This window comes from Xiphophorus maculatus, chromosome 21 (genome assembly GCF_002775205.1).
Source record: "Xiphophorus maculatus strain JP 163 A chromosome 21, X_maculatus-5.0-male, whole genome shotgun sequence".
Lineage (NCBI taxonomy): Eukaryota > Metazoa > Chordata > Actinopteri > Cyprinodontiformes > Poeciliidae > Xiphophorus > Xiphophorus maculatus.
Window position 1 is genome coordinate 13,910,645 of NC_036463.1, and position 14,581 is coordinate 13,925,225.

General features: G+C 38.6%; 2 protein-coding genes across 5 annotated transcripts in view; one reads left to right on the forward strand and one right to left on the reverse strand.

Moving 5' to 3' along the window:
• pip4k2a (phosphatidylinositol-5-phosphate 4-kinase type 2 alpha) overlaps nt 1-2,411 on the reverse strand; it is a 31,932-nt gene extending 29,521 nt beyond the window's left edge. For 3 of the 4 annotated variants that reach the window (XM_023325897.1, XM_023325898.1, XM_023325899.1), the window contains exon 1: nt 1,458-2,411. In XM_023325897.1, coding sequence (XP_023181665.1) covers nt 1,458-1,598 — 141 coding nt within the window. In that variant the 5' untranslated portion in view covers nt 1,599-2,411. The remainder of the gene's footprint in view (nt 1-1,457) is intronic. The other variant, XM_005803313.3, reaches the window with a different exon arrangement.
• A 1,142-nt stretch (nt 2,412-3,553) lies between these two features.
• On the forward strand, nt 3,554-14,404 carry armc3 (armadillo repeat containing 3). The gene is made up of 17 exons (XM_005803336.2): nt 3,554-3,798; nt 4,922-5,039; nt 5,242-5,367; nt 5,555-5,623; nt 5,751-5,926; nt 6,084-6,278; nt 7,050-7,233; nt 7,345-7,497; nt 7,598-7,706; nt 8,514-8,763; nt 9,748-9,884; nt 10,134-10,302; nt 10,808-10,902; nt 12,372-12,455; nt 12,599-12,763; nt 12,999-13,161; nt 14,107-14,404. The coding sequence occupies exons 1-17, from the start codon at nt 3,751-3,753 to the stop codon at nt 14,308-14,310; spliced, it is 2,445 nt and encodes an 814-aa protein (XP_005803393.1). The 5' UTR covers nt 3,554-3,750; the 3' UTR covers nt 14,311-14,404.
• Nucleotides 14,405-14,581: the final 177 nt, after the last annotated feature.

Sequence of the window (14,581 nt, forward strand, 5' to 3'; positions counted from 1 at the left end):
TATCAATCCTTTTTAAATTTAATTTAAAAAACACACGTAAACACAGCAGGTTAACACACAGTTTTGCTTTCCTTTCCCTCATCTCTGTGCCACATTCTGCTCAGCTTCAAATGCGATGCAATAATTGCGCAGTGATGTCAAGTCGAGCAGCCAACAGAAATACCGAGAACTGTTGAGGAAAGCTGCACCATGGAAACAGATTTAAATCCTAAACGATTCAGCTCCCCTTTGTCACCTGAAGTATCTGCTCCAAGACAAACACAACTACGTCAGACTTTGGTCACAACGTTGTCGGACACGTGTGAAATCAGCGCACTACATTGAATGTGTTTTTTGTCGTACATTAATAATTTATGTCGGTAGTGTCCAATGTGTTTTTTCAAACACTGCTTATTTGCAACGTAAATCAGGAGGAATGGGGTACCCCCATCTTGTGCCCAATGGAAGCAATACAAGAGAGTTTTCCAGCACAACACTGGTGGCTAATGGCTCCAAGCTTGGTGTATAATTTGAAGCATCCCTTTTTGCTTAGGTAAAGGTCTATTTCACATCTTTTAAATGAATCTGAACTGTAATTAATCAGCTCTGGTTCAAAATCTAAAATACTTTAACTAGTTTATTCTACATTAAATGGAGCAGCTTGATATTTATCAACTTATTCTATTTCTTTATTGCTACGTTTCTACATCTCTCTATCTGAAAGAGAATATTTAAAATTAAAAAATTCTTGTCCTGTTATTCACATGTTACATAACAAAAGTCACCGTTTTCGCAGAATGGGTTTTGTTAGCGAAGTGGACGTGTGCTTCAGCAAGGGGAAAGAGTTTTCAGAAATGGGTCACCTGGGGAACCAGTTGTGAAAAGAACCACCTCTGATTATCAAAAACAATCTGAGTGAACTAAGTGAATTAAGTACATCATTTCAGTATGTTAAAAAAGGAGTAGAAGAACCTCTGAGATTACATGCCTTATTTGGTCTATCATCCTTGTTGTAGGGCATATTAACACAATGGTGCCAGATATGCGTGTATGCTTTCTGACTGTAAAGTTCTGTTTCATTCAATATTTAGCAAAAGCAGAAAGGAAATCAGTGATAAGATGCCTTGCATGGTCAAATGTTCTTTCCTGATACAGAACTATATAGGCTTGTCATGTATATACACAACAGGAAGTCAAAGAGGAGTTAACAACCCAGGCAGGCAAGCACATTCACTTCAAACCATACATCACCACTGAATGAATCCTACAATACTAAAGTTTTATTACTGTTACATCTCAATAGATTTGCCATACAGTGAGACTGACAGGAGATCTAACCACTGGAGTTATGTCATCACGTGTAACAACACAAAGCCTCGTGGTTTTGACAGCAAATGTGGCTTAAAGAACATCAAAGAGTCGACGGGGGGGAAAAATAAGTGTGGATCATCGTCAAGGCATTAGACGATCTGACTTACCGAGTGATTGACTCCCCACATGAGTACGCTTAGCAGAGGGTCGCTGGCACGGAAGAGCTTCACTTTCTGAGCGACGAAGTGTTTCTTCTTCGTCTTCGTTTTGCTCGCAATAGATGCGGCGATGCTGGCCGCCGAAGCCATGTTTCAAGCAAACTGGGTGGTTGCTGCAGTCCGTCCGATGGATGATGTGTAGAGAGCGTCTCCGCTTGAAGCTGGCACTGTGGCCTCACGATGTAGTAGTGTTAACGCTATTCATTTAGCCACCTAACAAACCTAATAGGCCGAGTGTTCTTTTAATGCCTGGAACAGTTTGGGTTCCGTCTTAAGAAAGGATGAGACGAAGCTAACAATACTGCTCTCCTGCACCTAAAGCCGTCCTCCGCCTCCCTCAGCCCACATCAACACTCTTCCTTCCTCGACTCGTCTGGAGCCCTTACTGAGCTGGCGTTAGCATAGCTAGCTACACGGGATAGCAAACACTAAGTGTTAATATAGTAAAAATAATAAATATAAACACTGACAACTGGAGAAAGGGCAAATTCCCGTGGGAAATGGCGAACAAGCTAGGTTTTATCTGCAAAAGGGAATATTAATATGACAAATGAATGACGCTAAACGACTAACCGGGCAAACAGCTATAGTCCTTCCGACCTTCGTTGGCCATATGACGGTACAAAGCAGAAGCAGGCTCCGCCGCTCGCTGCTTCTTCGCTACAAGCTAACCAGCGCTACTACTAGCCAGCCTTCAAGGTCCTCCTACGCGTTTGTAATCAGTCCGTAGAGATGACAGGGGCGTATCCTGTCATATCCATGCGCTGTTCGAAACAAAACACCGACCAGCAGATAACACGACGTTAATGTCCACCGGAGGTCAGCTCCAACTCCGCAGCACTGATGTTCATGTGTGCTGCTGTCAAATGACAGCTCGACGGATGGGAGGTGACAGTCCGAGCCGTGCAATGTCTGCTGCTGCTGCTGCTGCGCTGATTCGCCGCACCTCCCTCCCTCCTCACTCAAGCTTCCCCTGTCCTTCACTAGCACACACCAGTTTTTATATATAGTCCTAAATTAAAATTAGTGTTTAACTACACAGCAAACATTCAACATTTAGTACTTTGTTTTCTATACATTTTCAAACTTTTGTTTGAATAGCGATGCATCAGCAGAATCCCACCGGACATTCCCAGTCCTGGGTTTGCTTAGGATGAGATAAATCACAGGCTCTCTTTTCAGGAAGCAGCGCGATAATGTCCCTCACTACCAGCGAGGTAATGTCTGTAGAGGTCATTTCGTTTTCTGGTGCATACTACGCTGTTTCCACTGGCACATTGCTGTGTCAGTACCTCTGTAAAAGCTGGAGGCCTCAATGTGCTGATGCTGTTTAGACCTCATTTGTTTTATGAGTCACTCTTCATAGCAGCACATTTAAAACCTGCCTCCCCTGTTGCCTACGCAGGTCAAGTCACCCCCCCCCCATCCCCCTTTTTATTTTAACAAATCACACAAACAAATGATTTCTCAACGTTTGCCTCTACATGCTTGCATACTTTTGTCAATAATCACAAAAATGGGTTCCTGTACAATCTGAAAACAAAATTCATTTAGATTATTTTTATTTACAGACTTTATCCCATTATATAAAAGTTCCATCTATCCATCCATCCATCCATCCATGGAAATATGGTTCATAGCTGCAAGGAAACATATAGAATTGGACATTTTTTAAAAATCTTTTTTTGCACTTTAACTTGACTGCCGGGTCAAATTGACCCGAAGAGTATCTATGTAAAAAGTAGACCTAGGGGTTGGTACAAATGTGTAAAATGAATACATTTTCAATTTATATGTAGAGTGCACCTATTAAGTCAAATAGAAAAAGTTTCATGCAAAAAAAAAAATACTTCCAACTATTTAAAAAAAAAATTTAAACTTTAAAACGGGTCAATTTGACCCGGAACATAACAGGAGGGTTAAATACTAAACTTCCGCTTACCGAAATAAATATTTCAGCCGCCATGCCTGCCTGACTTGGGTTGCCTAGCAACTAAGTGTCAACTTCCTTTTTTTTCAGAACGCACGTACAGTTTACAGGCTGGTCGATTTAATGTGCTAATTATAAGACCTATAAGTTCAATAAAAGATCCATCATAGTGGTTTTTGGCTACATCAGGAGCTGGTTTTAATAGGGCAATAGTCGGTTACAGGTTAGCTGAACAGTTTACCTAACTATTGTGCGACCTAAGTGTGTTAAAGCAGCATTTGAGCAGCTGTTAGCTGTTCTTTAAACAACAACATGGGGAAGAAGACGGGGAACGAAAAGGAGAAAGAGGACAAGGAAGCGGTATGAAACCCACCTTATAACTCATCCCATCTAATAACTGTTATTTAAAACAAGCAAACAAGAAACAAAACCAAACAGACGAACAAATAAACAGAAACCGATGACTATTTTTGGTCACATGGATGACATACCTGTGGTACCCCTAATTACGATGTAATAAAAGGCTAAAAAATATATTCTTTGAGTGATGTAGCATAATCTTAACTTAAAAATGTATTTTAAAAAAGCCTGTATTTAAGCCCACTTCGAGTATTCAGTCGTTAAATATAGCAAAAGAAGTTGGTCACCCTGTCATGCTGTTTATTTACAGCATGACACAGTGACCAATTTCTTTTGCTCATTTTTGCCACTATAGTAAACACAATGGTAAAGGAGGTTAAAAAAAACAAGCTCACTGCTATAAAATTACAACAAAGAGTGTGATCTTTGGGTCATCAAGTCTAACAACCAGAGTGCAGTATCTGGATCCCAACTGCGTGTTCTGAATTGGTGCTGCATAAAATCCTGCACACTTTGAATGAGATTACGATTGACCCTTTCAGCATCAAACACTGCAGATAGGTTCTGTTGTGAAACAAAAGATTACTATACAGAAAGCACCTAATCCCCAACTGTTACATATTGTGAAGGATCTGTGGTGTTGTGGGTCTGTTTCTCTTCCAAAGGCCAATTAAATTTTCTAGTGTCATCATGAACTGTATGAAATTTGAAGAGAAAACTGGTGACCTCTGTCAGAAACCAGAAAAACTCAAAGATAATTTTCTATGAAATGTTCTTAGAGGAGACAAAGTGATCACCTACTGGCAATAGAGGGTTGTTATTGATAGCATTGATATCAGTAATTTTGACACTGATAGCCACTGATATAAAGAGTTATTTTTAAAATGGATGCATGTACTGCATCCTTGAATAAATGTGTTCCAATTTAATGTTGGAACACATTTAAAAAGTTTTGTTCCAAAAAGTTTGTGAGAACATGTTACTATATGTTAAAAGATGAATTTATTTTCAGGTATTTTTCTCCTTTTTTCTACAACATATTCCTCCACATATGCACATTATGTTTTTTTTTCTTTCTTTTGTTTCTGTCATAGTAATTCTGTCTTTCTCTGTTGGCACTCAGTTTGAACCACTGTCTCTAGAGAGTAAAGCCCCAGCAACGGTGGTGTTGCTCTTAAGCTCTCAAGAGGAAGACATTCTAGTAAAAGCAACTGAAGCAATCCAAAAATTTGCGGAGAAAGGTAGAAAACACCACAGACACTAAATCAAACATTAGTATTTTTTGCATATTAATATTGGACTCCTAAGTTCTATTTAAATTCATATTTTGGACAAAAAGTTATTTTATTTTCTGCCTTTAGAGTTAGTTATTCTTTGGTAATAAAACATCTACTCTGCTGCCATTCTTAATCTTTCTTGCTCGCTGTCTCCCCCTGTTGTTAGGAGAAGAGAACAAAGTTACACTGCTGGGAATAGGAGCCCTTGGGCCTCTCTGCAAGCTTATTGATCACAGCAATAAAGTGATCAAACGCAATGCCCTGATGGCCGTGGGTATTATGGCCACCAATGGTAAGTTCTGTGTAATTTGTCAGCTATGAAATAAATGAATTTAAGTGAATGTTTTTGAAGGAATCTGTCTTTTGTCAATACCAGTACATTTTCTGGTCGTCTAGCAGCTGACCTTTGACTAACTAGATCTACATGTTTTAAAGGATTGGTTGACTTTGAATGACTTATTCATTATTTTAACTAAAAGGTGAAGTTAGCGATGCTCTGAAAAAAGAGGATGTCATTCCATTGCTTTTACAAAAGCTCACACCTGAAGGTGAGTTATTTTGATCTTCATATTTAGTCTCCTAATTATTGTGAAAGTGATCAAAACAAAATCAGATTTTTAAGTCAGTTGAGGTCTTATTTCTTTCTGACATTTTACCCTGTCTTTCTTTCTCCAGAGGATGCTGTCGTGCATGAGTTTGCAACACTGTGCCTTGCTTCTATGGCAGTGGATTTCACCTGCAGAGTCCAGATCAACACCAACGATGGTATGCCACCTTTAATCAAACTCCTCAGCAGCCCGGACCCAGATGTCGCAAAGAACTCATTGGAGATCATCTTCAACCTAGTTCAGGTGACTCAGAGCTATGAGCCTAGAGAAAATTACAGGACTATGCTGCAGTAAGCCTTTTCATTTGCAAATATGCCAACATTCGTCAGCATTTAAACTGAACATATGACTGTCATGTTTTGTGACCCTCTTCTAACCTTTTTGATTTTGATGAATGAAGGACCTCGAGAGCCTCGAGGTTCTGCATGAGTTAGGCGCTATCCCCCCTCTTCTGGAGCTGCTTAAGTCCGACTTTCCTGTCATCCAGCATTTGGCTTTACAGACATTTCAGCGTGTCACTACCGATTTGGAAACACGGAAGATCTTCAGGGAGGAGCAGGGATTTGAGAGGTTCTTGGATCTTCTCGATAACATGGTGAGTATAGTAGTTTGCTCAAAGTATTCACACTCATCCAACCTTTTCATTTTTATCATGTTTCAGGCATACACTTCAATTAATTTTATTTGAATTAGGGTTAGACCAACACAAAGCATCACGTTTTTTTAAAAGTAAAAATTATACAAGATTGTCGACATCTACAATTAAAAATCTGAACAGTGTGGTGTATATTTGTATTTACCCTCCGATGAATTGAAACCTTAAAGTTGCTTTTCGCTGTTCTGTAGCTGGATATTTTTGGGGTGTATCTCTACTACATTTATGCATCTAGAAATGCTTTGCCCAGTCATCTCTTTGCATGCAGGTCTAGTTCAGATTTGGTCTCTTATGAGCAGAGCACTTTTTTCCATATGTGGTGAACTTCGGAGGGAACTTCTTGTGGCTTCCCATCACCAGTGTTTTGGACTGGACTGGATTTTATTTAGGGATATCTGAGTAAGGAGGGTTAAATGTTTGAAAACCCCAAAACATTTTTCTTCCACTTCATAATTAGGCACAACTTTGTTTTGGCCATCATAATTCTAGTGGAATATATTGTACCTTTCTGATCGGAAAGGGTCAAAGGGCATGCTGTTTGTGTGAAAAATTTGCTTTTGATAACAATTTCCTCATTTTGTAATTTTTATGAATATTATTGCAATAGGATTAAGCAAGATAAAGGTAGTAAGAACTATTTAGAACTACTATGTGTGTGCTATCGCACTGACCGCTTATCCCCTACTTTTTCTTTGTTTATGTCTCTAAAAGGAGTTTAACGACCTACATGCTGAGGTCTTGCAAACAGTGTCAAACTGTTTGGGTGATATTGAGACTCTTCAGCTCATCCACAATAGTGGGGGGCTTACAAGGCTGATGGAGTTTATCCTCGCACCAAGCAGTCCTGAAATCCAGTGCATTGCAATCAAATGCATCACAAGGGCAGCTCAGAGTTGTAAGAACATTACACAATTATGACATCAGGAAAAGATTTAAGGAAATTTAGAACAAAGTTATAGTAGCTGCTGACTTTCTTTGATGTTTGTTTGGATGTTTCTGAATGTAGCTGAAAGCCGCGACGTTCTCCATGAGCAGGTGATCGAGAGAGTTCTAGTAGAGCTTCTGTCTGCGGCTGATGACAACGTGAAAGCTTCTGCCTGTCAGGCTATCGCAGCCATAAGCTTCCACCCTGGCAGCAAAGACCGCTTCAGAGAGTTGGGTACATAAAAATACACAGACTATATACAGTCACTGGATCGCAGCAGCAATTACATACTGACTGCAAGGACACCTGAATTAGTTGGTTTTGTGTGTTTCAGAGGGCGTCCCCATTGTGGTGCAGTTGCTGCATAGTGAGAGCTCGGCACTGAGAGAGGCAGCGACACAGGCTCTCTCGAGCCTCACGCATAAGAATAAGGCCAATGCGCTGTGAGTGACAAACATCCTGACCACTTTTCCTCCTGCATGTGTTTCAGTAGTGACTTAGGGCCATTTACTAAACAAGGATTCAGTTTCATAAAGTAAACCACATCCTCATAAGCTACCATGCTTAAAAAACAAGCAAAAAACAAGAAGCAAAGAAACAGTGGAAATGCAACAATACATAAACAGCATACTGATTAGTGAAGCCTATGAGATTTGAGACAAGCAAGCAAGACAATAAAGATAAACTGCCGTTCAACAACAAAAACATTGCAAAACAAAAAACATACTTTTAATGAAAATTGCTAATTGGGCTCAAGAACATTTATGAAATCCTTGTCAATGGATATCTCTGAAAGGAGTACAAAATAAAGGAAGACAAAATAATGAGGCAAACAATGAACAAGTTTAAATACTTTTTTAGAGGGACAATTTGTTTTTAGGTTAGATACCATTTCTTTCTTTTCATCTTCAGTTTTTTTTTCTATGAATTTTTGTCACGTTTCTCCTGAAATCTGTCACCTAATCACTTACTGTTTTGCATCATACCCTCATTACTCTTGTTCTCCAGAAAAACTCTGCATCATCCATCATCTCTGGCTCATTAAACACTTCCGTGCTTTACTTCATTTCTCACCTTACTCCCACCTTGAATACATCCAATTCATTGACATCCTTTTCCTGTTTTTATTCAGACTCTTTGCATGTCTGTACCTGTGCCCGAATGAGACACATGTCAAATATACATTAGATAGTCTGTGCTTGCAGGAGACTACAATGTCCATAACAGTCTACTAACATGGTATCTTCCAGTGCAGTGCATGAGGCAGGGGGCCATGAGATCCTCATCCAGCAGCTCTCTGAAAGCTCTTCAAGCACAGTGGCCAGTTCTGCTGCCACTCTTTCTAATATGGCAGAACAGGAGATCATCAAGTCCAGCATCCTGTTACAAGAAGGCATACAGGCTCTGGTTGAACCCTTGGCGTCCACAGATACACAGGTCCTGAAATACACTGCCATGTGTGTGGCACAGCTGGCCTGTGGCAACACAGAAAGGGAAAAGGTTTGTCTAATGTTTGATCTCAGCTTAGAGTTATTCTCATCTTTGCCAGTGATACAAATATTGTGACATTGTTTTGTTTGTTGTTGTTTTTTTTGGCAAGAAAAAAATTACAAGTACCAAGGTAAAATTAATAATATTTCTGCTGCTTTCAACTAACAAAACACCGTGCCTCGCAAAAGTACTTAAACCAACAGCCAAGAGGCCAATGGTAACTCTAGAGGAGCTGAAGAGACTCAGCTTTGATGGGAGAATTTGTTTACCTGACTATTTTTTTATGGGAAAAAAATCAATAAAGGTCTCAAATGTGGTAAGTTTTTGAAAGCATAGCTAGAAGAAAGTAATTGTTGAAAGGAAGTCCAAATAAGGGCTTTTTCATTTGTGCCTTAAGCCTTATTGCAGACACACCAAATATGTGGAAGGTGTTTTGTCCACATTAAACCAAAATCAAACTTGGCCACCTTGCAGCAGAATGATAGTGACAGTGGAACAAGACAATGTTCCCATAGTATAAGACAAAATTACTTGTTCCACTAAAATAAGTTCCTATTGCTGGATAGTTAATTTTAAGTTAGTTTTTTCATATTTAAAGATATTTGCACTAGAAACTAAACCAAAAATACTTGCTAAGATTTTTGCTTTTGCAGTGAAGGTTGTTGTTCTGCTGAAAGGTGGCCAAGTTTGATTTTGTTGCCGATTTGTTTGGATTGAAGTATTCCAGTCAGAGTCCAGAGTTGATGTTCTTAGACACTATCCGTTCCATGTGGCAATTTCATTTCACAATTATTCCCTACTTTTCTAACTCAACAAAATGAACAACATTTTTATGCTGAAATGTAAGAACATGTGAAACAGTTTAAGGGTGAGAATACTTTTGCGAAGTACTGCATTTAAACCACATAAATCATTTTAAAAAAGAACTCATTTAGCATATTTTTTAAATTCTTTCCCATAATTCCTTAAACTCTATCTCCTGTTTGAAAACAGTTTCAGAAAGCTGGAGGTCTTGAACCCCTCGTCAATCTGCTGTATTCCAATGACAAAGAGGTGCTGAAACATGCGTGCTTTGCCGTGTACGCTTGCGCTGGGGATACATCTTGTGCTGTGAAGATGTGCAGACTTGGGTAAAACACAGATATAAAATATAGCAATAAAATTCAACTATAATTCTGAATATTTATGGCTTGAAATTCAGAAAACGTAAATAATTGTTTAGTTACAACATGCTTAAACTTTGCATAACGTCTTAATTGTAGTTTTTCAACCAGCCAGCAGATGGTGGCATGGTACAATATATTGGGTCTTTTAATTTGGGAAGCTATTGTTCGTATATGTACTGAACATGTTTTTTCTCATGATTATCTTTGTCTCAGGGCCCTGGAAATACTTCAGGAAATCAACCAGTCAGCAAACCGTAGGAGCAGTTTCAGCGAGTTGGCCATGACCAGCCTGCTTAACTCCAACTTGCCTGTTAAATACAACCGGACGCGACGTTTGAGCGCAAATGACATTATTACGAGCGGCTTCTACGATGCTGGGCAGGTTTGTTTACTAAAATGTGAAGGTCCTGAGTGACAATAAAGAACAACGTTAACAGGGAACAAGACAAATCGTCTTGTTAATGCCAATAACTGCTTGTGACCAAAATGCTAATAAACTTCCTAAACAAATAGGTTTTTATGTGATAACTTCAACTGCCACCAAGTTGCCTGGGCTAAAACCTGAACTCCAGGGAGACCAGCTGTTTCCCTGGAGTTCTCAAGGCCTCAAGAACAGTTGCTCAGGTTGTCTTTGTCTGATGTTGTCATCTTTTCGATGATCTTAAATATTTAGTGTTGACAAAAACACAGAAAAGGCAAAAACACATTTTTACAGGGGTGTACACTTGAAAATGATAATACCAGATCATTTTTTCCCACTTGGCTCTCTGGACAACAACCAAAATGTTAGTCGGAGATTATTTGTTATTGTCTTTTTTTGCTGTCTTTAACACAGAACAAAGTATTACCTTATCACCCTTTGATGTATTTATTTCTGTTTCATACAGGCTTGTGTGGGTCAGCCGTTTCTGACTTTGGAGGAGTTGATAAGGCAGCCACTCAACCAGAAGCGGGAAATTATTGTTTTCAACATCCCAATAGAGTATGAATATTGAAAAATGTTATAATTTTGCCACTTAATAGATTCTAGTTTTGCATTGTAAAATCTTGTCAAAACAGAGACGTGCAAAGATGCTTGGATCAAAGACTGTGTTTTGGTAAATGTATGGAGCTGAACCCAATCAGACTACTTTGTAGAAAGTTCATAACAAAAAATAACAAATTTAAGAATTAATTTGGAATTAGCTACAATACTATTCATATCTTATTGTTTCTGAGGTTTGTATCTCTGTCATCCACCCCTCCCCTGCACCAATCCTATGCTCTGCTTTCCCTAGGCTTTTTTTTTCTTCTTCTACTCTCCTCTTGCCTTCAGTGTGCCCCATCATTGTGGGCTCACTGGGTAAATGATCCCCCTTTTAAGATGCCAAACACTCAGAGCTGTTGTGTGTAGACCAAGGAACTTCCACACATAATTATGAACACACACTGAAGGTGTATCGTATTCATCTAACCTATAAACATTCAGTGTAGGGTGCCAGGATTCACACTTTGTGTGTTCAGAGAAACACAATTACAAATATTCTACCTCATTTACTAAACACTCCAAGTGTATGAACCCAGTAACACATTGTGCAATAGGAAACTGTGCACAAGGCACCTCAGATTCACTCCTTCTCTTTCCTAGAATGCAAAAGAAAAAAAACAAAACAAAACACCACATTCAGTCCTAAGCAGCCTGTTGTGTAATCCAATCTCAGGTTTGTCCAACTCAAGTTAAACTTAGCATACATCCCAGTGCAGCTTGGTTGGATTTTTGGCTTCTGCTTCATTCTCGTTAGAAATGGTTAAACCACAAACATTCTGTGTTCTCAAAAGCTTTTTGGATCGGTTTCTTTGGACACAGTCATTAACACCCAACACAAATAGTGGCCTCTCTGCTAGCTACTTGTAGAAAGCATTCAGATAAATGTGTATCTTTCATTGCAGTAATTTTACACAAAAGGGACACTCTCTTCTGGTAAGAAAAATCAGTTTGATTTATAATTGTTTTGAAAAGAAAAAAGAACTATTGTTCCTGTAACAATACTTGACATGTAACTGAGTCTTTGGGTCTAAGGTTTTATATTCTGTTTCCTAAAGGAAACTGAAATTTCAGATTAAATTACATAGTTTAATTGTAATTGCTTAATTGTCAAAATAAAATTGTACTTCTGAAACATGTGAAGACAGTCTAACTATGCTGAAAGTTTAAAATGCAAGCTTATGCATTGAAAAAAGACGATTGAATAATAGGAACACATTCACTTGTCACTGTAATACTCACTTTGAAAGTATAAGCTATTAGGAATGTAGTTGTTTTTTAATTCAATTAAATTTTATTGATTTATTTTTTAACTTTTACTAGTGTTTTATCTAAAACTCAAATAAAAGAACAACTTTGAGAAATACAAATAAGATTTGCAATATAGCGCAACAGTTTTACATACATAAACCTTTTGTGTGCCACAGAGAGACAGTAGATCTGGCAGAAGACAGAAAACCCAGCCCAACAGAAGCAGAAATCGGCATCAAGAAAGTACGAATGCCACCAAAGTGGGTGAAATATTAGGACACATACAATATCAAAAGAAATGTTATTTGCTGTAAAGTCTTAACTTGAACAAATTTTAGCATCAAATTTGAAGCAGGAGTATTTCTTCTCCATTACAGTTGGATTTAACTATCTCTCTGTACAGAAAGAAAAAAGAGAAAGACAAAGTCGACGAAGAGCCCCAAGATATTCTTCCAGACAAGTCACCAATTAGTTTTGGGGATGTCTCCCTGCATATGCTGATTAAAGAGGCCAAAGATACCGTCTTTCAACTGACAGATGAACGAGAGCAGTATGCGGCCTTGGCCAGGTATACAATTAATTATGTTGCTAAATGTTGTTAAATATGGCATGTCAAATATGCCATTGAGAATAGAAATGAGGTGTGTTGTTTTTTTAAATGCCAAAGTCTTGGAAACAAACAAAAATTGAAAAGGCATATTATAATATTAGAGATAGCTTCTTGTAGTTCCAAAAGACATAACACTAACACTTTAAGTTTGGAATGTCTCAACACTGTTATGAGTTTTTGCGGTTTCTGTCAGGTTGGTGAGTGAGGCCATGGGTGGAGCAGTGCCTCGGGAAAAGCTGCACGAATTAGGCTGGGTGCTGCACCAAAGTCAGCTCAGGTTTCAACTCAAGTCGAATGTTCTTCCCATTGGTATGATAAACAAGGGAACCTACTGCCACAGAGCGCTTCTCTTCAAGGTACGACTTTCCACGGAGTATTAGCAGGTTCCTAACCTTTTTGTTTGTCTTGCTCATCCTCCACTTTCCTGTCACCAAATATTGTCAGTGTTACTTTAAATCCAATTCTTTCCTTTTGCACGTTTTATTCTTATCTAAATAAATTTTGTGTGTACAGCACCTTTAAAAAGCGTTTCTATTGGACTTTTGTCACAGCCACAAAACTGATTGCATTTTATTTAGATTTTATATAATAGGCAAAGATTAAGAAGCAGAAAATTGTGATGTGGAAGGAAAATAATTGTCTGTTGTTCTAAATTGGCATTGACCAGGGAGAGCGTCAATAACTTTGGAGAAGTTCATGCTGAGAAAACTCTCAGCATGAACTAGTAAGCTGGTGGAATTTGAAGGAAGGATTAGTATAGCTAAATGGAGGGCAACTCTGGAAAAATAACTGTTTGTGATTGTGGAAGATTTTGGACGAGGTGGAGTCTACCTTGCAACAGGACATCTCTAAACATACAGCTAAAGAGCTACGGTGAAGTGGTGTGGATAAAAGTATGTAATGTCAAAGATCAAAGATCTAAATCTGATAGGAAATCTGTGACAAAGCATGAAAGTTGAAGTTCACACATGCTCTCTGTCCACTCTGATTTATATTGAGCGTGTTAGCAAAGATTACGCCAAAACCTTAGCCTCTAAGATAGATGTTCAAACCTGAAAAAAGACTTGCGGCTGTTGACTTCAAGAAAAGGGGCTTCTGTAAAAATTGTTTTGAAAGACCACATGTCATCATATTGTCAAGATCATCATTATGACTGTTTTGCAATAAAATAAAATCCCAATAAAATAAATTCCCAATAAAATAAAGTTTGTAGTTCAGATGACAAAATGTGTACATGGGTTGTGAACACTTGGTAGTGATCTGTATTTACATCCCATTCTGTCTCATCTTGATCTTCTCAGTGTCTTGCCGATACCATCGGAAAGAGCTGCACTCTTGTTCGCGGTGATTACAATCGGGCCTGGAATGAAGTTCTTCTCTTCAAGGTGGACCGTGAAAACCTAAGGTTTTCCATGCCGTGCCGCTACATAGTGGACCTTATGCATCGGCCTGGAACCTTACTGCCAATTGATTCCCCGGCAGCTCAGGAGTATCAGATTATATAGTTTCATTGTGTTTCACTTACTTGTATAAACATTCAATATATGCTAACCGAATAAGAGAACCTTGTCTTAACAATAAACTATAAGTTACCTCTTCTGTGTTTATGTTTTGTTTGGTTTTGCATGCATTAGCCAAACTGATGTTTTGTTTTAATCAGATCAAACATACTTTTATCCTGACATACAGATTCAGGATGTAGAAATGAATCCAGTTCACCTCCTGAGTGTCCATCGTTCATTGAAAATGCATTCTGAATTGTGGTCTTACCTCAAC

What these genes read in the sequence shown, in the direction of transcription:
- armc3 (XM_005803336.2), top strand. Translation starts at nt 3,751, where the DNA reads ATGGGGAAGAAGACGGGGAACGAAAAGGAGAAAGAGGACAAGGAAGCG. An exon ending in GCAACACAGAAAGGGAAAAG is followed by an intron (nt 8,764 to 9,747) that starts GTTTGTCTAATG and finishes GTTTGAAAACAG; the next exon opens with TTTCAGAAAGCTGGAGGTCT. An exon ending in GTTTTCAACATCCCAATAGA is followed by an intron (nt 10,903 to 12,371) that starts GTATGAATATTG and finishes TGTGTGCCACAG; the next exon opens with AGAGACAGTAGATCTGGCAG.